The sequence below is a fragment of the Aulonocara stuartgranti genome (assembly GCF_965226115.1).
Source record: "Aulonocara stuartgranti genome assembly, chromosome: 8".
Classification (NCBI taxonomy): domain Eukaryota; kingdom Metazoa; phylum Chordata; class Actinopteri; order Cichliformes; family Cichlidae; genus Aulonocara; species Aulonocara stuartgranti.
In genome coordinates this window covers 28,498,694-28,521,100 of record NC_138959.1, presented here as the reverse complement: position 1 = coordinate 28,521,100, position 22,407 = coordinate 28,498,694, and the positions used below count along the sequence as shown (strand labels likewise).

Genomic DNA, 22,407 nt, shown 5'->3' with positions numbered 1-22,407 from the left:
CAGCGGCTAATCACTTTTATTCTTCCAACAGGATGATGTAATAGGAGCATCATCAGAGCTCAGTCTTTCCTGTATTAGTTTATCAGGTGAGTTCTGTCATGGAACTGTAGATTTGCCAGTGACTATGTTTAAGCGATCATAAAGTAACCCTCATACCCTGATGTTACTGGGATTGTATGTTGAAGTAAAAATGTTATCTAGGTTTCTAAATACAACAGAATATCCAAGTGATGTCCACATTGGATCAGATACTTGACTTGGGACACTTCTTACACCTACAGAGAGGTAGTGTATGCCCCCATGTGGTGGAAAATTAACAGGAATGCAGTTCTGTTAAATCAACTTTCTAAAGTGTCTCAAGAAGAAATGAACACAACAATATACATTTTGATTATGATCAATTAACTTGACCCTAATACTCCAAATACTTGTATTCAGTGCAATTTGTAGTTTATCTCTAACAAATCAGGAAATGGTAAATGGCCTGCATTTGTATAGCGCTTTTCTAGTCCATAGGACCCCAAAGCGCTTTACACTACATTCAGTCATTCACCCATTCACACACTGGCGATAGCAAGCTACATTGTAGCCACAGCTGCCCTGGGGTGCACTGACAGAGGCGAGGCTGCCGGACACTGGCGCCACCGGGCCCTCTGACCACCACCAGTAGGCAAACACGGGGTTAGTATCTTGCCCAAGGATATTTGGCATGCAGCCAGGGTGCAGCCTGGGATCGAACCGCCGACCTTCTGATTAGTGGCTGACCTGCTCTGCCACCTGAGCTACAGCCACCCTTATGTTAATGTTTCTAGTTGTTTGCTTTGTAACTAGAATTAGCAAAGATCGTGAAAGATTTGTCTTATTTTAGAGAGGAAAATCCTACATGTTCTTATCATAAAGCAGTTTCCTATCTGGGGGAGGTTTAAATCCGTAAGAAAAAGCAATACAGTGAAAATAAAGATAACATAGTGAAACAAAGGAACGGTGTCACTATGACTCTCAGTCAAGCTTTTGTACCATGGTGGATAAACAAAAAGAGTTGAAGCTGCTGTTACAGTCATTGTTAACTTGAGTGTTTCCTTCTTGCACCTCAGAAGCTGCCTCTATATCAGGAAGTGTTGATGATGTTGTGGAGGACGAGTTGCTGTGAGACCAAAGATATTTAAAAAAACCCAAGGTATCTTCTCCCAGTTTGATGTCTGATTCTGAACATTTGCTAGTGAACGCTCTTGTGTGAACCATTATGTCTAAAAATGATTAACTTTTCTTTAGCAGCCCTCAACATCTACTCCTCAGCATCAGCCCTAATGATGATATAGAGCTTTGCCTAACCTAAACTTGATTACATAAACCCTCTTCCTGAAGCCTTACCTACTTGATGAGTGTGCCACAGTTCTTCCAGCCATTATCCATTTGTTGTTGTTACTTCAGCAAATAATTCTTTGTTTTTTGTTTAATGTTTTGTTCTGCTTTGCTAAATTTTGTGTTCAAGGAATAGGGAAAGGAATAAATCTAGAATGCCAGTATTATTACTGAAAAGCACTGTGATTGGAATTACTGGAGCAAAGTTCAGTTGGTTTGTGGTTAATATTGTTTAGTTTCTTGCTATACTTGTATGTATATCAAAAAAAACTATGCCCATTATCAGGCTTAAGTGAATATATTTTGGAAGTTAAAAGCTAAAGTGTTGTTGAATGTGGTTCTCAGATTTTGTTCAGTGTGAACATATTACATCTACTGTAGAAATCTTTCACAAGAAAGATTGTCTTTGAAAATGTAATAATGTCACTATATCCTAATAAAATATTTATTTTACTTCACATGTAATACTTGTGTATTTTATTTTGAAGTTCTTTTTATATGGAAAAATTTCAAATGAAAGTCAGGAGCTAGTTATAAACAAAACAAAACCATTGAAATTACTGTAACGTTACTGTACTTACACCGACTAATAATCTGTAGTTGTTCTGAAGGCCCCTTTCATTCAGTTACTCTGCGAAGTCTATTTTGTGTCTGCATCGGTCGATGACCTCCATTGCAGATCCACCAATCACACGAAAGTAGGTTACGGTCGCTCATGCGCAGAGGCTGCAGAGTAATTTGTTGATATCCTGCTTGGTAGTATTTAGACTAAAATTCAAAGCTAGGTTATACCCCAGGTGAGGGGATTTGTTTGAATTAGGAAGTGCAGGTAACTGGAAGAGCATCTATATGAAGGGCTGATGGAAAACGCAAGGGATTTGGTGAGTTGGTTTGAAACATTTTTGGGCCGCGAGCCTCCGTTTCCAGTGGATTGTTCAGGCTAGTACGCCTCCTTTGTTGTTATCTGTTTACGATAGCCAGCTAGTGGCTCACCCATCTACACATAATACTAAAGCTCTTTCTTTCGTCTCTTTCTCTCTCTGAAAAAAAACAAGTAGAGTTTTCTTACAAGTCTAACTATTGCAACTATATAATAGACGAACGTAAAAAGGCTTTGCTCTGAAAAAAAAAAAACCCTGGAGAAACAGGTTCTGCTAGCTAGCTATGCTAGTGCTGTTTAGCTTTAGGAGGTGTTTGTAATAAGGCCGTCCCTTGTTTTAGTTTCGGTATTAGTTTACTTTTTAATATATATGTATGCAAAATGTAGCTTACGAAGGATGTCTTTGGAAATGGGTGTCTTGATATATATATGTATATATATATTTTTTTTAAGTTAAACAGTTGTGCGTAGTGTAATGTTTGAGCTGAGATGCTGTGAAGAGGAAGTAAACTAGCTTTGACAACATGTACGCATTGTTCCGGATCCTGTGATCAGACTTCCATATTTTCACGTAGAATTTATTTATTTAGATGTTTGGGCGTTTCGAACAAAGTCATGCTGACTCAGATATGGTTCGCTGATATTTTCCTACCTGAATCTAAATGATGCATTAATGATGAAAGGCGAACTGTAAAACTGCATCTTTCAACTAAAATAAGTTCAGCTTCACTTCAATACTAAAATTTAGCTTAGGGACTTGATTTTTGTTGACATTTGTCTAAAACATCTTACAAATGCTCAAAAAAGGAAATAATATTGATTACAAAAATAATAAAAATGTGAACTAAAAAGATTTGAATCTTTATTTTCTTCTGGTCCATTATTATATTTTGCATCAACCTTGCAATCAAACTATTTCTTTTGCAACTATTGCAGACTGTGTCTGCTCCCCCATTCTTCCCCTTTCTACCTCCCAAGAATGCCTTAGAGCAATATTCCCTTTCTAGCCTCCTCACAGAAGTTGTTGTTTTAAGTATCTTCGTTTTTTTGTATTGATTCGCACAGAGATTGAGATTAACAGTAATAAGAATTATTTTAAGGCACTATTATTGCTGTGCTTTTACCATTAATTATATGTTCAAAGAAAAGGTTAATTTTATTAATATTAAAAACCATGGTATATTTAATTTGAATAAGAGCGCCGCTGTTAAAAAATAAATAAATAAATAAACTGGGCATCTCTTCTGCACTAAAGACAAATTTTTGGCTAGTTTGTGTGGCTAAACTCCAGAACCACAGAACAAGGACATTTGTAAGGAGCCGTTAAAATAAAGTGCAATAGCTCAAAAGAATTATTTTTCTTTTATTGAGTTTTACTAAAGTAAAATAACTCAAAAGGAATGGAGTAAAATAAAATGATTTGAATGAAATATGTTTTTCTGAACAGTTACCTTCTCTTAGACCAGGGGTGTCAAACTCAAATACACAGTGGGCCAAAATTCAAAACTGGAACAAGGTCGCGGGCTAACGTTAATATTTATTGAAAAAAAAAAAATCTTCCTCCAGATTTAAGAATGAATCTCTTCTTATGGACTCAAACAAGTTTTGCTGAAAAACTGAATATGGAACAAGCAAAGCTTAATACTAAAGAATATATATATTAGCTGTATAATACCAGTAGGCCAGCTCTAATAATAATTTGGTATGGCTTTGCGGGCCAAATGTAATTAGGCTGCGGGCCAAATTAGGCCCACGGGCCAGAGTTTGACTCCTATGTCTTAGACCAATTTCACTGCTTTCTCCATGACCAATGCCAAAGTAAACGTGTTACATTATACGGAGAAATGGAGAGGAGAACCTCCTGAGCTACAGACACCCCTAAAAGCATCCATATGAATTCATTCAGTGTTTCTCTGTTGTGTCCTCTGTAAAGGCTGAGCGTACCCCACGTTCAGATCGTAAGCGACGAGACTCATTCGGGATGTTTGATGGCTATGACAGCTGCAGCGAGGAGTCCACCAGCAGCTCTAGCTCAGACGACAGTGAGGATGAGGTGGTACCCTCTATCCCTGCTAGTCTGCCCATCATCAAGAACAATGGACAAGTCTACACCTACCCTGATGGAAAGGCTGGAATGGGTCAGTACATGAGGCTTATTTTTTGTGTGTATTGCTTAAATAATAATCTGTGAGTGAACAATAATAGTGTTTACGTTTAGCTGCTGTGGCTCAGGAAGTAGAACGATTATTAGTTTGATTCTCAGCTCCTCAACATTCATATGTGCAAATATCCTTGGCCAAGATATTGAATTACCTAAACAGTTAATGCATTACTTTTGGTATACCCTTTGAATTAAAGCTGAAATTTTTCATTTGTATCACATTTGGTTAATTTAAAATCCACTGTAGTGATTGGGTGGCTCGGTCCCCTTCTGCTCCATTCTACATGCCAAATATCCTTGGCCAAGATAATAACCCCAAGTTGTTCTCCGATGCATCCACCGGACAATGAATGTGTATGACTGTTGGGTAGAAAGTGCCTATAAAAAAGTGCTTGTGCGATTGCATGTGAATGAGTGAATGAGGAAAGATGTATAAAGAGCTTTTAGTATTCAGAGTAGAAAGGCGCTATATAAAAACCAGTCTATTTACCACGTACAGAGCAAAAATTGCAATTGTGTCAATTTCCAAATACTTATGGGGATAACTATAAATGCCATTTACCATTTGTAGACTGCTGATCTATTTCGGTTTGTTTTCACAGCCACCTGTGAGATGTGTGGGATGGTCGGTGTACGAGATGCTTTTTACTCCAAAACCAAGCGTTTCTGCAGTGTGTCCTGTTCTAGGAGTTATTCCTCAAATTCTAAAAAAGCTAGCATCTTGGCAAGACTCCAGGTAAATGCATTATCTTTGATAAACAAGTATAGTAGTTTCATAATTTTGTATTATGTAAATATTAACATCTGCTTTGGTTTTTACAAGGGCAAACCGCCAACAAAAAAGGCTAAAGTCTTACAGAAACAGCCTCTCATGGCAAAGTTGGCAGCTTATGCCCAGTACCAAGCAAGTCAACAGAACCAGGCCAAACTGAAAGCGGGTAGGCTATGAAAAAGCAATCATGATGGGGCTCATATTTCTGCTCTTTTTGATGTACACAAGCAACAAACTAATTGTTGTTTCCGTCAGTGGTCGCTGGAGAGAGTTTTGACTGGGGGCAGTATATCTGTAGCAGTAACACGGTGGGGGCTCCTGTCAGCTGTTTCAAGCATGTAAGTAGCTGGAGCTGAGAATATGGTCACCACTGATATGATACTATGATTATCATAGCTGATAACTTCTGTGCCTCAGGCCCCCATGGGAACATGTTGGGGAGATATTGAAGTAGGTGTGAGGATTGAAGTGCCCAACTCTGATACCAACTTCTCCACCAAGGTGTACTGGATAGCAGAAATCATAAAGCTAGCAGGTAAACACTACAAGTAATTAAGGTAAAATCTCTCACACAACCCTTGGGGTGTTTTTAATTGTGTTTGTGTCTTTTCATTTTTGTGAACTCTGTTAGGAGTAAGTGTTAATGCTGAATAAGTACATCACGACATAGCAAATGTATGCAAAGTCCAATGTAAAAGTCACACTGAACATTTGAACAGTTAGTTTCGCTGTTTCCACAACAAGTAGTTGTTGTTGATGAGACAGTGAACCACAAGAGAGGCATTTGGCTTTACATAAAAGAGAACTTGCAGCTGCTAGTTGACTCAGAATCGGTGTAGTAAGGTTGGGTGATTGGACGAATTTATCAACGATCAACGATAGGCTGAGCCTTTCGCCAATCGTTTTTACAAGAGCAATTTATTTATTTGCCCGTTAGTAAGTTTGCTAATAATGTTGGTTGAAGCTAAGAGAAAAAGTCAACAAAAACAATAATAGCGCTGTTTTAACGGCACCCTCCTCAGTGTGCCCCCAAATGCAGCGATCAATTTACACAAAGTCATAACAGAAAGAAAGAAAGACAGTATCCTATGTTCAGTAAAAAACAAAAACATTTTATTTAAATAAAAAAATACAATGTTGGGCAGGGAAACAAAGAAAAACTGGTTTCTTTTTTCCACTTTAACCGTGTTTACTAGGGGTGCAACGATATTCGTATCGATATTGAATTGTTCAATACAGTGCTTTCGGTTCGGTACGCATATGTATCGAACAATACAACATTTGTAATTTATTTTATCAACTTTCCTTCTGACGATGCTGTCTGTGTTGAGCGCTCAGTGAATCTGCGTTCGACTACTCCGCCTAGGCTGCACTGTCGAGCGCAGATCCACTGAGCGCTCAACACAGACAGCATAGTCAGAAGGAAGAGCGCAGGGCAAGCTAGCAAGACAGAAGTTCAGCTCTCCTTGCAACATGGACCTCCCCCACTCTCATTCAGATCTGGCGTTTGGAATTATTTTGGTTTTCATGTGACGTATGACCCTGAAGGTAAGCGAGTCATGGACTAAAGTAAAACAGTATGTTGGATGTGCCATGCAATGCTCAATTACATGGGTGGGAACTAGTGTGTTAGCGCAGTTAGCTGGCCGTCTAGCCCCATGCACGGGGCGATCGGCGGTAGCTCGTTAACGGAGATTTGCCGTGTTGTGGCGTTAAGGTCATTTCAACGAGATTAACCTGAAAGCACTAGTGGGAACACAACGAATATGACTGCACATTTACGCCGACATCATCCTAGTGCAAAGACAAAAACAACAAGCATGCTACTAACTTTAGCCGAGTCATTTAGACAGCTGTTAGCACATGATTCTCCTTATGCTGCTGAGAATATAGCCCAGAAGAAGCGGATAGTATAGCTTTTATTTTGGAAAGAGACATTTCTCTGTAATAAACTCTCTTTTCCAAAGATGAGTGATTCCTCAATCAGATACAGGGCTCGCAAAATCGCTAGCCCGACGTCCTGGGGCTAGCGATTTTTTTCAGACGGGCTACCCTGCCCGTCGGGCTATTGTAGGAAGGAAAAATATATGTCAATGCTTTTGCATTCTTTCAGAAATGTAGCTGGGTAATTATGTCATTGGCATCGGTGAGCCACTGTCAATATGTGACATATTGAAATCGCGTTTGAATGTGTGCTTGTTTTTTTGCTTTCACTTTGCAATCGTGCGAACTGTGTATAGAGAGCGACAGCACTGATCTGTGAGTGATGATAATTTGTGCACCAATTCCTCTGACATCGTCTTATTAATCGTTAGCTTACTATGCAAACATGACAAGTGAAATCTCCCGCAGCTTAAACATGTGAGAGGTTGATCGCGCAGAGAATCGCTGAGCTTATGTGAGTGCGTGTGTAAAAGCAGCAGGATATATATTTTAGTTCTGCTGAGCCAAATAAGACAGGTCAGGGTGAAGAAGTGACAGCCAAAGAAAAGCTTACCACAAAACGGAGAAGTTATGACAAATCAGACTATAAGGCAAAAAGAAAGTGCAGCTTTATGGTTTCATGGACAAAAGAATTTCTGTGGCTGCAATATGATGAGCTAAATAACCAGGGCTGCACATAAGTGGTCCGCAGGTGTGCATTCGCTGTCAAAATAAAAAACACGCACAAGGGTTAGGGTTAAATTTAAAAACTGTACTTTTGAGTTAAAATATATATTTATAATTTTAATAAATGACAAATTAAAAAGGCATGAACATTTTTTTTGTATTGAAAAAATATCGAACCGTGACACCAAAGTATCGAACCGAACCGAACCGTGAATTTTGTGTATCGTTGCACCCCTAGTGTTTACAGGCTCTTCCAATGTTTATCTGTCTTACACACTCGACCAAACAACAAGATACAAAACGTATGTTAAAAAATGTTTCTTCCAGCGAACATAAAAAAAATCTTTGACGTAAAGTTGTCTTTTGTGCGATTTGGTGCCTCTCAAATAAACAAATGACTAATCAAGAACGTACCTATATTAATACTGAAACAAACAAGAAAAGAAAGTGAAATATTCCCTCCAAAAAACGTATAAATTCAAAAAGTCACCTGTGCAAATATATCACCTATCGTCATTTATTGGACTGACGAATGCCGGTTGGAAAAATCCTACATATCGCCCAACCTTGTAAAGTTGTAGCCTTAAGTTTTTCTAGGTCTTAATACTACACACTGACATGCTGCAAGAATAGTTGTATTTATTTTTTTTTAAATTACAGTACTAAAATAGTTTAAAAATTCATTCTCAATTGAGCCAATATCATCCTCATTAGTCAGACCCATATCTGTCAAGGTTTATTGCTTTGTCCTGGCAGCAATTGTGTTGATGACAATACTGACAACAAACCTACACATAGATGAAAGTACCAGATGTATCCCTCTACCTGAGCTAATAAAAGTCTGTATTTGATTTTTAAGTTTTACCATAAACAAAGAAATAAGCAACAAACCCCTTCTCCCATTCCACATGTGACAGTCCACATCCCAACAAATAAAATGTGCAAGTTGACATCAGAGGGGGAAAAAACCTTAAAAATAAGAGGTTTACATTCATTGGTATGTTTAGCTGTCACATGTATTTATCATCTATGTGTAAAGTACAGGACAATCTGATTTCCATTCCTTCACTAAGGCTTCACTTCAGACATCTTTGTTATGAGCTGTTAAAGAAATTCAGCACTGAAACAGAAGTGATTTTCTGAGATTGTTTAGAAAGAAACCTTTGGAAGGGAATCGATACAGTATAAATAGTTTTCTCACCAACAGTGAGGAGAAATAACACATTATTTATACCCAGTGTTGGGTAAGTTACTTTAAGTTAGTAACTTAGTTACATTACTAGTTACTTCTATCAAAAGTAACTCAGTTACTTCAAGTTACTCGTTACTTTCAGAGTAACTAGTTACTAGGGAAAGTAACTTTGGTTTTACTCAAAATTCTCTTGTTAATGTGTTGCTTCCGTAACCCAGCAAGATTGTCAGTCTTCTAGCTTGCTTACTTGCCACAAGTGCACTGTGCCACCTACCAATAGAAAGGAAAAAATAATGTGCACATTTCCACGAGAGAAATCCCACGCCTGATTCTATCCTAGCCTGCTTTTTACATCCAACACAAAAACTGCAGTCGTGGTGCTTTCGATTGTACTCAGAACTCGGAAATTCTGCCTTCTGAATAGGAAGATGTAGGTAACACCAGACTGCAGATGAGCTGCATACAGAGCTGGACTGGGACAAAAAAATCGTCCCGGGCATTATAGGAAAAATCATAAAGCCTTTGAATGAAAATAAACACTGTTGTGACAGTGATGTACACTGTTCTGATGGTATACATGCATCAATCTATCAATTGTTTGTTGTAAGACTCAGATAATTATTTTTTTTAAAGGGAGACATTTTAAATGAGAATAAGAAAGTATTTCCTTGTGCCCCCCTTTCCCTTTTAATGCTCTACCTGGCCCCCTGGCAACACTTTGCTAGACCCGCCCCTGTACAGTTACCAGCTGTCAGCTACTTAGAAAAGGATCCTGGTGTTATTTGTCTCTCAGAAACAGTTCATTTATTAAGTATTAATAAATAAGCGCTTTTCACAGCGCTTATTTATTAAGCGCTGTGAAAAGCACTTAATAAATAAAGTTTACTTACTTACTTACTAGTTTACTTCATAACTTCCCTTCAACTCATTCATGTTAAGTAAAAGGTAAACCTGTTTCTCCATCACAGCTCTGATGATTCAGTAAGGACATCTCCTGGTTTCATCTTCATGTTTCCCTCTCACCACATATCCAAACCGACATCATGACCAGCAGCTTTACAGCTGTGGCTCCAGCAAACATCAGCTGATACTAGAAAGTAATTTTAAATAAATTCTAACAACAGCTGATCAAGCTTAAATGTGCTGCTGTTGTTTAGCGCGACATCCGCTGGTTTCCTCTTTCTGGCGCAAAGTGGGCGATAAATAAACACGAGAGAAAAGCCGATCAGCTGATCATTGATCAGTTTCATGATTGAAGTAGCAACAGGAGAGAGAGGGGAGAAGAGGCAGCTGTGCAGCAAAGACACAGAATAACTCCAGCTTTGTGTCTTTTTCATTGTAGCTGAAGTCCGGGACAAACTGTGTTCCTTTTCACCTCAATACGAAATGTGTAATATTTTCTCTGAATACGAGACGATTCCGTTTTTTACGGGACGGTTGGCAACTCTAATAATTAACCTTATGAACAAAATAAAGTTCAACATCAGTAACATAGCACCACCCAGCTGTATAGAAACTCCGTCATGCTAGCTAGCATGCAGTACGAAAAAGTCAGCATAACAAAAATAAACTCCACCTAAACTTGGTTTATATCTGACCCAGATGGACTGCAGGTCATAACTTCTTACCTGAAGTTCAGTTCACCTGACACTCTCGGACCAGCGGCCGCTTCGGGTCTCTCCTCTTGCCTCCCTTTTCCTTCATCCACCTGCTGGCCTCCACCACTTGCTAATGTTATTGAATCTGTGGAAGCTCCGCGATAGCCACCACACGAAGTAACGAATAACGAGCCTATTTAAATTCCAGTAACGAGTAACGCGTTCCCGGTTTTGGCATAATAACTAGTTACCGTGCTCGTTACCACAATAATAACGTAGTTACTGTAACGCGTTACTTAATAACGCGTTAGTCCCAACACTGTTTATACCACATGTGAATACGGTCTTTGTATCAAATTTTTTTTCTCCAACTAGTCAAGAAGCTGAATATAGAATAAGCAAACTGACCGCGGATAGTGGTCAATTTTTCAATCTACTGTTTCTGATGTCAAGAATTAGTGCGCACATTAACAGTGTTTCCTCTTGTTCTTCAGGGTTCAAGGCTCTCCTGCGTTATGAGGGCTTTGACAGTGACACAAGTAAAGACTTCTGGTGTAACCTCTGCATACCTGAAGTTCGCCCTGTGGGATGGTGTGCTTCAAGTGGCAAACCCCTCGTACCTCCAAAAAGTGAGTGTTTTGACAAACAAATCACTTAAGTTTTCTTTAGCACTATGGTTAATTATTGCTGCTCTCTACAGGCATACAACATAAGTACTCTAACTGGAAAACGTTTCTTGTGAAGCGCCTCACTGGAGCTAAAACACTGCCACCTAACTTTAATGATATGGTAAGGCATCAGCCCAGTATTGTAAAGCTGCATTTTATATATTTATTTTATTTTTAAGTGTTCTTGCTGAACCTAAAATTACAATAAAACATTGTTGTTGTTGTTTCTGTTCATCCTTGGCTGTTAAATTTCATCTTGGTTTAGTAAACCTGTCACTCATTTTTCACTGAAGGTACAGCAAAACATGCAATTTCCCTTTAAGAAGCTAATGCGAGTTGAGGTGGTTGATAAGAACTATCTCAGCCGGACACGGGTGGCGCTGGTAGAGCAAGTGATTGGAGGTCGCCTGAGGTTGGTCTATGAGGAGAGCCAGGGTGGAGCTGATGACTTCTGGTGCCACATGTATAGCCCTCTTATCCATAATATAGGCTGGTCAAGAAGCATTGGACACCGCTTCAAACGATCTGGTAGGCACACTCACTTTGTAAGGAGTCTGAGGAATCAAAACTTGTGAATTTTGAAAATTGTTATAGTTGATCAAGTAACAGTCCGGTGTGAATGTGGGTCACGTGTGTCAATATTTACTTGAAATCTTCATTGACACACGTGACTACAACAATGCCCACTTTATGTGTAACCAGTCATTTTCATGTATTCATATTCTAGATATAACAAGGAAATTAGATGGTCAAGTCGATGCTCCTCCACAGCTCTTCCAGAAGGTAAGACTTGGCAAAAGAACAGAATATATTTCATCCTTATTATCCCACATGTGAACCACCACTAAAAGTCCCTGTTCCCTTGCAAGCTTCCCCCTTTGAAAAGCAGATTTCACACTTCAGCTAGGAAGATTTTCAACACACAGACGTGATGTACTGTATGTGTGTGTACATGCATGATGAGTATTCAGCCAGGCATAACAGTGCTACGACTGGTTTGGATTTATATTTAAAAAATTAAAGCACTCCTTTCATCAAAATGAATAAATACAGGATTAATGAATCTTTAAACTCCACTTAAATTCAAATCCAAGTGGGGAATAAGACCTGAAAACATCTTTTTCTTTACTTTAATGTCCCCTTTAATGAACTGGATATTTTTTGGGCATCAAAAAAGCAAGTTTAAAACATTATTTGTTAACCAATATTTTGAAAGAAAGCTCGCAATCAAATAATACTGTGTTGCTTTTAACTGAAATGGCACAAATAAGGCTTTAAACGTTACTAAATACTTATTTATTGTCTGAGACTTTAAACATGTCCCCATAGTGTCTACTTTTCTACTCCTTGATCCTGGAGGCACAAACCTTTACAGGTGCATTCCCAAGTCAATCCTATTATAAAATGTTGCAGTTTCAATGTGAGTTGTCAATTCCAAACATAACAAACATTGAAAGTTATAACCCTTTATGGTATATAGTTTTGTTTTTTATTTTTAGAAAAAAAACTTTAACCTAATTTTTTAAGTGCTTGGGGGTCCCTGTTAATATAATAAGAAATATGTCTCTTCCACTCTCGAGCAAAATTTGTTTTGTTGCCTCGTGGTAGCCCTGTGTTATAAGGGTACCAAAATTTAAGTTTCATACTTATGTAGTAGATTCGGTGGGAAAGAGCTATTTATTCAAAATGTTATTGTGTAGTTTAACAAATATGAAGTTAATCCTCATAAAAGCATTTAATCCAACAGTGGTGTTCTGTGCTCTTGCTCATACATGCATGGATTTGTCTGTCTGTTTCTGTGTGTCTGATGTTGACTACTCCATTTGGAACTTCGTAAAATGGAGATGGATACTACATTTCTGTCATTTGACTTTTCAATTATCATTTCATCCTGGTGCATGACATTGGCACACAGTCCTTTTCAAGCTCCAGAAACGTTTGTGTACACAGATCATTTACATACACAAACTGTTGCTTAACCATGAACATCACATATGTATCACCCTTAATTGAATTAGAATAGCATATATATATATATATATATATATATATATATATATATATATATATATATATATATATATATATATATATATATATATATATATATATATATATATATATATATATATGAATGATGGCCCCAACTGACCGAGTGCTCAGTGAATACCTCAGGCAGCAGAAACCCAAGAAAGAGGAGGGAGACGAGGAACCATCATGGAAGGACAGGCCCCTGCACGGTATGTACCACCGGCAGATAGAGGAGGTGGCTGATATCCAGAAATCCTACCAGTGGCTGGACAAAGCTGGACTGAAAGACAGCACAGAGGCACTAATCATGGCAGCACAAGAACAAGCTCTGAGTACAAGATCCATAGAGGCTGGGGTCTATCACACCAGGCAAGACCCCAGGTGCAGGCTGTGTAAAGATGCCCCAGAGACAATCCAGCACATAACAGCAGGGTGCAAGATGCTAGCAGGCAAGGCATACATGGAACGCCATAACCAAGTGGCCGGCATAGTGTACAGGAACATCTGTGCCGAGTATAACCTAGAAGTCCCGAGGTCAAAATGGGAGATGCCCCCAAGGGTGGTGGAGAATGACCGAGCTAAGATCCTGTGGGACTTCCAGATACAGACGGACAAAATGGTGGTGGCTAACCAACCGGACATAGTGGTGGTAGACAAACAGAAGAAGACGGCCGTAGTGATCGATGTAGCGGTTCCGAATGACAGCAATATCAGGAAGAAGGAACACGAGAAGCTGGAGAAATACCAAGGGCTCAGAGAAGAGCTCGAGAGGATGTGGAGGGTGAAGGTAACGGTGGTCCCCGTGGTAATCGGAGCACTAGGTGCGGTGACTCCCAAGCTAGGCGAGTGGCTCCAGCAGATCCCGGGAATAACATCGGAGATCTCTGTCCAGAAGAGCGCAGTCCTGGGAACAGCTAAGATACTGCGCAGGACCCTCAAGCTCCCAGGCCTCTGGTAGAGGACCCGAGCTTGAAGGATAAACCGCCCGCAGGGGCGTGCTGGGTGTTTTGTTTTTTTTTTATATATATTTATATAACTTATATATGTGTGTGTATATGTATGTGTGTATATATATATATATATATATATATATATATATATATATATATATATACACACACACACACAGACACACACAGACAGACAGAGTGGGGGGGTGCAGTTGCAACTATACTAAATAAGGTTATAATAAATACAGTTTAAAGAGGTAGGGATGTTGGTTGCATTGAAGTATAAATAGAAATACGGTTTATAAATAAGACTGGAGGAGCCACGGATTGAATCACCAACCTTCCGATCAGTAGGTGACCTGCTCTACCTCTACCTCCTGAGCTACAGCCACCCCCGTAGCTCAGGAGGTAGTTCAGAGACTCATAACTCATGAAGAAAGCAAGACGAACAGCTTTAACCGGTGTGCTCGGTTGTGTGTGTGCACGTGAACGTGAGTGACTGTGTGTGGATGTGTTTGTGTGACTTCCTGCTGATCACAAAGGGTCATCTCCCCTCCCCCTGTATATGGCTCAACCCCGTTTTAACAGTCTCACCATACACAAGCGCAGGAAGTAAAACATCCTCACTAAATAAGAAAGCAGAACTCTCACATAGGATGTCCCTACAATTAAACACTATAGCTATTGCATCCCCCACATAGATGTAGTCCGGGGAGGAGGACAGAAACTTACAAAACTTACAAATTTAAGTAAAACAATGACAACATTTAACAATTTCAACCTAACAGGCCCGCTTACTGTACCGTCACTCTAATCAAGTTCACTAAGGGGATGACCCTAACTGTCTGCATTCTTTTCATAAATTTTTCTTTCTTATTTTCTTTTCACTTGTCTGCCTTTTATTTTACAGACGAAGGAAGTGGACCAGAGTGGGGACTGGTTCAAAGATGGGATGAAGTTAGAAGCCATTGACCCCCTCAATCTCTCAGCTATATGTGTAGCTACTGTAAGAAAGGTAAGCCAGTTTTGATTTTGCAAAAGTCAGGATGGTGTAAAATGTAAATAAAACAGAATGCAATGATTTACAAATCTCCTGAACCCTTATTTTATTCACAATAAAACATAGAAAACAGATGTCTGAACTTAAATATTTTACTATTTGATGAAATATATTAGCTCACTTTGAATTTCATGGCAGCAACATGGCAAATTTGGGACAGGGGCAACAAAAGGCTGGTAAAGGAAGTGGTACTAAAAAGAAACGGATTTAGGAAGATTTTGCCACTAACCCTAACCTGATCTTAACAGGTTAAGATGATTATCAGTGTAACCAGTATTTCCAGTATAACCAGTGTTTCTCAGAATTCTCAAGGGGTTCACTAATGCATACACAAATGCAGGTAGGCTATTAAGTAACATTGTGTTGGCTATTAAGAAACGGCAAAGCCAAATGGAAACATGATATAGAAATACTACCATCTTCACTGGGTCAAAAGTCATTTGAAATAGACTTACACAAGGTGGAAAACTGTTTTGTGGTCAAACAAATTGAAATTTGAATATATGTTGATCAATGGTTATGACAATTTGCATATTAATGATAGAAGAAGTCACTTGGTGGATGAGTGATGAAATGTTTCTTCCACTGAAAATACTACGTCCAGATGAACAGAATCAATGTTTCAACACAGTGAATATCTTTGTGATTGCTGTAAAATTAAGGCTATAATTGCACCACTGTTATCTTCAATGTGATGTGCCAATACAGTGGAGAGCAGCTACCTGAACTTTATTTCCACAGAAGTACATTGTCTTGTTATTAAATGTACTTCCTTTCTGTATATGATTCTAGATATAGTAGCACCTCTGAAAAATACAGCCTGAAATCAAAAGTAGTTGACTAGAACTCTCAAACGTGCACCTTAAAACAGATAACTTATAAGCTGCAGAGGAAATGGCATCTAACTAATTTGGCAGATCATCATTTAGCCTGCAAAAGTAGATTATTGCTCTATAACAAAGCCCTCCGTAAAGGTAGAACATCGTACTACTCATCACTGACTAAAGGTAATAAGAATGATGGGTTTCTCTTCAGCACTGTAGCCAGGCTGACCAAAAGTCAGCTCTGTTAAGCCAAGGATTCCTTTATTTATAAAGAAATTCAAGAAGTCATCACTACTTAAGGTTAAAATATCATTAGAGAAAAAATTACTGTTACTGATGTAACTTTGTGTACACCTACTTTCAATACCACTGATAATTTATTTATTTCTCATCCACTATATTAAGTGGTGGTTACGTACCACCAGTATGCTTGGTAGTGGTTCCAAGCAATCCAAGCAGGTTAAAAAATCTAAAGTTATCAAACTGCATGCCACCGAATACCTGGCCAGTAGCATCACTTGATGAGTCATGAGAGCACTCTTGTTAACTAAATCAAAACCTTCATTTTTTTTTTTTTTTTTAAACCTGTAAACGAGAGAAATGGATACAGAAACAACACCGTGTTCCCAGAGTCTAACGCAGTGCCACAGACCGAGCATTAGCATTCTAGCTTCGAAGTCCACCTTTGTTGTAGTGTTCTTGTCCATTATTAATTATGTGGCAGGACGCGTGGACGTGTTGCTATTGACGACAGTCACGTACATTAGTACTAGTGTTTTGTAATGGGAAACCATCCAAGTTGGGTCGTGGCGATCCGTGGCCAGTTGATCTGGGTTAGGTGCTAATGGAAAAGGGGCTTTACTGCCATCAAATTGTAGCTCCATAGTGTAGTGGTTTATCCTGGTATGATCTCTTGGAGTTTGTCAGGGGGCAGCCAGCATATAAAGTCTGCCAAATCAAATATGTGAAGAGTCACCCCTTATGAACAATGGAGCAGCCAAATGTTTTTGGGGTGTAATTGGTAGGGGTGAGGGGTGAGGAGTGGGGGTTCCTGCTGTAAAATGAAAAAAATGTTTTAAATGGTATATTTTCTCAGTTTAAACCTTCAATCTGTTGTTTTTTGTTTTGTTTTTGTTTTTGTTTTTTTGTCCTCAGGTGTCAAGAGATTATAGATTTATGAGATTTGATTGTGTTCTGTTTCTAGTTGCATCTACATTTTTTTTCTAAATATTTTTATTGAGTATTTGTGGATATAGTTTACAAAGAAAAAAAGACGGAAAACACAAACTTTACAATGAATACAAAAGAGAACTTCTCATGTTGGAACAGTTTTCCTTTCTTATTATTTAGCAAACAAGCAACAAGGGAAAAAAAGACAGAAAGAAAACAAAAAGAGGGGGAAAAAAAGAAAAAAGAAAGCCACCGAACATGGGAGGGCGAGGCAGCAACCTTCCGCCAATCAAAATGGCACGCCTAGCCAAGAGGGAACCAAAGGACAGCACCCTGCGCTTTGCTTTTGGAATATGCTTATCATCCTCTCCCGCTGTACCAAAGAGAGCAAGTAGGGGGTTGAGAGCTAGTTTCAGGCCGGTGGCCTTGTTCAAAGTCCAGAAAACCTCCTCCCGAAAAGCATCTACATTTTTGGAATTTAGGTTGTACATTAAAGTTGACATGACATAACTCTCTGCTATATAGGTGTTGGCAGATGGATATCTCATGATTGGGGTAGATGGCTCAGAGGCAGTCGATGGATCAGACTGGTTCTGCTACCATGGCACCTCCCCTTCCATCTTCCCTGTTGGCTTCTGTGAAATCAATAACATTGAACTCACACCCCCTAGAGGTACTCTACAGTTATATTTTTTTTCTTCACTTTGGAACCTTAAAATTTGGGGTTGTTTATGTTCTGACCTTGACACATACTGTGTTTCTCAGGGTACACTAAACTCCCATTCAAATGGTTTGACTACCTCAGAGAAACAGGTTCAGTAGCTGCTCCTGTCAGGCTCTTTAACAAGGTAAGGTTTATTGATGTATATCCTGTGTGGTTTTTAAACAGTTTAAAAATCTTCTGCTAATCAAAATCCCATAACTTGCAATAAAAACACCATCTGCAATTATCTACACCACAGGTGTCGAACTCCAGGCCTCGAGGGCCGGTATCCTGCAGGATTTTGATGTGTCCTTGATCCAACACAGCTGATTTAAATGGCTAAATTACCTCCTCAACATGTTATGAAGTTCTCCAGAAGCCTGGTAATGAACTAATCATTTCATTCAGGTGTGTTGACCCACAGTGATATCTAAAACCTGCAGGACACCGGCCCTCAAGGCCTGGAGTTCGACACCCCTGATCTACACTATATAGACCAGGGGTGGGGAACTCCAGGCCTCAAAGGCCGGTGTCCTGCAGGATATCACCCTGGGTCAACACACCTGAATATGATGATTAGTTCATTACCAGGCCTCTGGAGACATTCAAGACATGTTGAGGAGGTAATTTAGCCATTTAAATAAGCTGTGTTGGATCAAGGACACATCTAAAAAATTGCTTAACTCCTAGATATTCCATGATCAACTGTAAGCAGTATTATTGCAGAGGAAAAGCATTTGGGAACCACAGCAACTCAGCCATGAAGTGACAGACCACGTAAATTTGCAGTGCAGGGTTGCTGAGTCCTGAGCCATGTAGTCGGTTGTCAGTTATATGCTGTAGAGTTACAAACGTTCTCTAGCATTAACATTAGCACTATGCTGGGAGCTTCATGATATCGGTTTGTCAGTCTAGCTGACCCAGTACTTTTGTCTGTGTATAACTACAATCAAAACATGTGTGATAACTAAGTTTAAGGAAGTGATTCCTTCACTGTTAACATGATGGAGACTGAAAATGACTTTCCACTCTCCATCTTTGTTTGTCCTCGAAAAATTGTTGTTACAAGTGTTACACAAGTATGATTAATCTGTCCTCATTAAGATGGCTGTAATTAAATTATTACTTGAAAAGTTCTTACTAGCTACTTTTATTTCAAAACACTTGGAGATGTTAACTGTCAATCCGTTAAATAATCATTGCAAAAGAACAGATAATTTGCAAAGATTCAGTCCAGATTTGCGCCATAGCACAGACACGGCACTGGTAAGGTAACAAATGATCAATGATCAATTGATGATCAATGATCAATTCAATTACCACTGACAACAGTATTTTACTAAGGCGATTAGAATACAACGGTAGTATCAGTCAGTGTGGTCTGAATTTGATATCTCTACTAGATTTAAATTTCTCTTATTCATGCTCAAAAGTTGGTCACAGAGTTCCACGGGGATCCAAGAATGAGTGGCCATTTATTATTTTAAAATTGATACCATAGGTGCATCTACTAAAAATTGTGGACAAGTTTGAATATCAGTGACCTTGACCTCAAGGTCCAGGTCAGAGTCCATTTAAAAAAAACTTTTTTCCGCGACGTTTCAAAGAGCCGGAAAGTAAATAAACGGCAGACAGAAATGAGGCAGGTCGAATCGTCTTGGGTTTTACGCATGTGCAGTACTGGAACGTAAGCGTTTTCGGTTATTTGGCTCTCTCTCTTGGCTCTCGGCGAAGGCGGTCGCACTTTTTCTCCTCTCCTCCTTCCCCTTATCTTCCCTGCTTAGCCTCTTGTGTCCTTGTCTTGTCTCGTGTGTATTACTTTCCCTCGAACAGTCTCTCACTGTCGTTCTCTAAAACCTAAAAGAGAATTATGGATTTGATCAACTGGTCTCTGAATGCTATTGACACCCTTTTCTCAACGAGGAGTCTGGGCTCGGGAGAGCCCGAGTGCCCTGGAGGGACTTTCCCTGCCGGATACATGATGGATGGGTGGCAGAACTGGAAGATCATGTGCCTGGCGGAACCATGATAACAGGGTTCTTGCTGATTGGAGCTGGCTTGGCCCTGACTTATTGGAGAAATATGAGAGCGGAACCGGCTGTTCAACCCCCCCCCCCCCCCCAAAGCTGCCCGCTGGAATCGAAGCGACTGGATGAGGCGCGACCTCTCACAACGAACGCAGTGTGGTTAACACCTTGGAGACGCTTACAGCTGCCGTGAAGACTCAAAACAACACCATTGAGCGTATGTTGGGATACATCAAAGAGAGGCCTGCTCAAAATGAGACCCTTGAGTGAAAGTTGGATCACATCGCAGAATGGCTCACTGCAGTTGTGGGGTCTCAGAATCAAAAGAATGATAACACCATGGAACAGAAGTTTGATACCATCATGGGGAGGCTTGCGGCTCTCCAACGGGAGATTGAGGGACCAGTGTCGGAGTGTTAGGAACAGCTTGAAATTCTCCTCCTCTGAGCTGCTCGCATAAAAAGAAAATTGACAACCTCAACATGCGGACACCATGGCGCCAGCTGGGGCTGGAGCCGAACAAAAACTCCCTGATAACGACTGTGTGATGACTATTCTTCCCATCCCATGCAAGGCCACCTGGATTGGCTAGCAGACTGTTTACTTAGCCTGATAGGGCGAAGGACACTGTCTCAGCTGAACTATGGACACGCACACACATACACTTACACTGATAAGCACTCACACATTTCCCTTCCCCTTCCAATGCCTTCGATGCTTGTTGCCTCCTGGGGACGGGTCTGGGCCCGCGCTGGAGAGTCGGCGCAGTGGCAGGATGGCTGCTGTGTTGCCTGGGATTACTCCTTATCCCCAACCCTGTTGCTGTTCACGTGCTCTATAATGTTGTACTGTGGACATTTATGTGCTTTCTGTGCAGAGGAGTTTTTTTTGTTTCCTGCTCTCATGCTGTCCTCCTGTAGCCCAGCATGAGTAGAGGTCTCTTTTTTTCCTCTTGTACCTTTCCCATTGTAGTGTACATTTCAGTGTTTTTTTTTTTTTCTGTAATGCAACCGTTCTCTGACTTGTATCCCCATGTGATGTCTGTGTTGTATGTGTAAGGTCGGGGGGCGGGTTCATTCCACTGCAGGGCAACCTGCCACTGCATGTGGCGAATAAACTTTGAACTTGAACTTGATTTAAATGTGGATGAACAACTCTATGAAAATGATAGTGTGGACGCGGAGCGTTTTCAGACGTATACACTGTTTTCATATTTATCCGGGCTAGTGTAGATATAGCCTTAGAATCACCAATTAACCTAACCCCACCCCACTAACTGCATGTCTTTGGACGGTGAGAGGAAGCTGGAGTACCTGGAGAGAACCCACACAAACTCCACACAGAAAGGCCCCGGCCAGGTGGTCGGGATTGAACTCAGGACCGTCTTGCTGTGAGGCAACAGTGCTAATCTCCATGTCACCGTGCCCCATCCATTTAAACAGTAGCAGTAAAAACTCATGTCATTATTGGTCATATTCATGTTATGACTGACAGGATTTGTAAAGTTTCTCACAAGCTTTTACTGAAGGATAAATACAGGCTGCAGTACTTTTAAGATCCGGGTTTTGTTTGTTAAATTTCTCTTTTTTCCACTGTCCTTGATCCTTTCATGTCCTAGGAGGTTCCCAATCATGGGTTTCGGCTAGGCATGAAGCTGGAAGCTGTTGATCTGATGGAACCAAGGCTGGTGTGTGTCGCCACGGTGACAAGGATTGTGCACCGCCTACTGAGGATCCACTTTGATGGTTGGGAAGACGAGTATGATCAGTGGGTGGACTGCGAGTCGCCTGACCTCTATCCAGTGGGCTGGTGTCAGCTAACAGGCTACCAGCTCCAACCGCCTGCCTCACAGAGTAATGCCATAATGCTGTTCATACTTCTTCCTCTAGTGTCTTAGTGCAAAACGTTTAGAGAATTATTAATATCAAGGATCAGACAAGATAGTAGGGCAGAGAATGGGATCACTACATGAGACAGTTATAATGAACTACAGTAGGTCACGAATAGCTGTCACTTGACCAAAAACTTTTGGGATCTGCCTCAGAGAAAATGGTTGAGCTTATCAAGTTTAAGAAAGGACATTACATCACGCAGCCATTGAATGTGCAAGGGGGTATTGCTGCATTTCCAGAGGAAGAATAGGTGTTTTCTTGCCAATATATAACTGAGAAATAGAGAATCGTTTGTTATCCCACAGACCACCTGTGCGGTTGAGTGTGCGCACATCTAGACCTGTAAACATTGTGAGGTAGGGATGTGCATATGTGTTTGTTTGTCTCATAGGGGTGTTTATAAACTGCCACCAATCAGGAATGCCTGCTTAGAATTTATAGATTTACAGTGAGCTTATTTCAGGTCTATTTCTCGTACTGCATTTATTTCAGCAGTTCAATTGATCA

General features: G+C 40.0%; 2 protein-coding genes across 4 annotated transcripts in view; both read left to right on the top strand.

Annotated features, from left to right (window-relative positions):
- The window catches only part of tdrkh (tudor and KH domain containing), a 35,975-nt gene extending 34,155 nt beyond the window's left edge, over positions 1-1,820 (top strand). Inside the window, exons 12-14 of one of the 2 annotated variants that reach the window (XM_082543902.1) lie at positions 32-86; positions 1,095-1,177; positions 1,276-1,820. In XM_082543902.1, the coding sequence (XP_082400028.1) occupies positions 32-86; positions 1,095-1,150 (111 nt within the window). In that variant the 3' untranslated portion in view covers positions 1,151-1,177; positions 1,276-1,820. Of the gene's footprint in view, positions 1-31; positions 87-1,094; positions 1,178-1,272 lie in introns of both variants that reach the window. The other variant, XM_082543901.1, reaches the window with a different exon arrangement.
- Positions 1,821-2,064: 244 nt separating this feature from the next.
- The window catches only part of mbtd1 (mbt domain containing 1), a 40,679-nt gene continuing 20,336 nt past the window's right edge, over positions 2,065-22,407 (top strand). Inside the window, exons 1-14 of one of the 2 annotated variants that reach the window (XM_082543897.1) lie at positions 2,065-2,243; positions 4,176-4,380; positions 5,006-5,139; positions 5,227-5,341; positions 5,431-5,513; positions 5,593-5,710; positions 11,070-11,204; positions 11,276-11,364; positions 11,537-11,771; positions 11,971-12,026; positions 15,135-15,239; positions 17,804-17,951; positions 18,044-18,126; positions 21,627-21,861. In XM_082543897.1, the coding sequence (XP_082400023.1) occupies positions 2,223-2,243; positions 4,176-4,380; positions 5,006-5,139; positions 5,227-5,341; positions 5,431-5,513; positions 5,593-5,710; positions 11,070-11,204; positions 11,276-11,364; positions 11,537-11,771; positions 11,971-12,026; positions 15,135-15,239; positions 17,804-17,951; positions 18,044-18,126; positions 21,627-21,861 (1,762 nt within the window). In that variant the 5' untranslated portion in view covers positions 2,065-2,222. The remainder of the gene's footprint in view (positions 2,244-4,175; positions 4,381-5,005; positions 5,140-5,226; positions 5,342-5,430; positions 5,514-5,592; positions 5,711-11,069; positions 11,205-11,275; positions 11,365-11,536; positions 11,772-11,970; positions 12,027-15,134; positions 15,240-17,803; positions 17,952-18,043; positions 18,127-21,626; positions 21,862-22,407) is intronic. The other variant, XM_082543898.1, reaches the window with a different exon arrangement.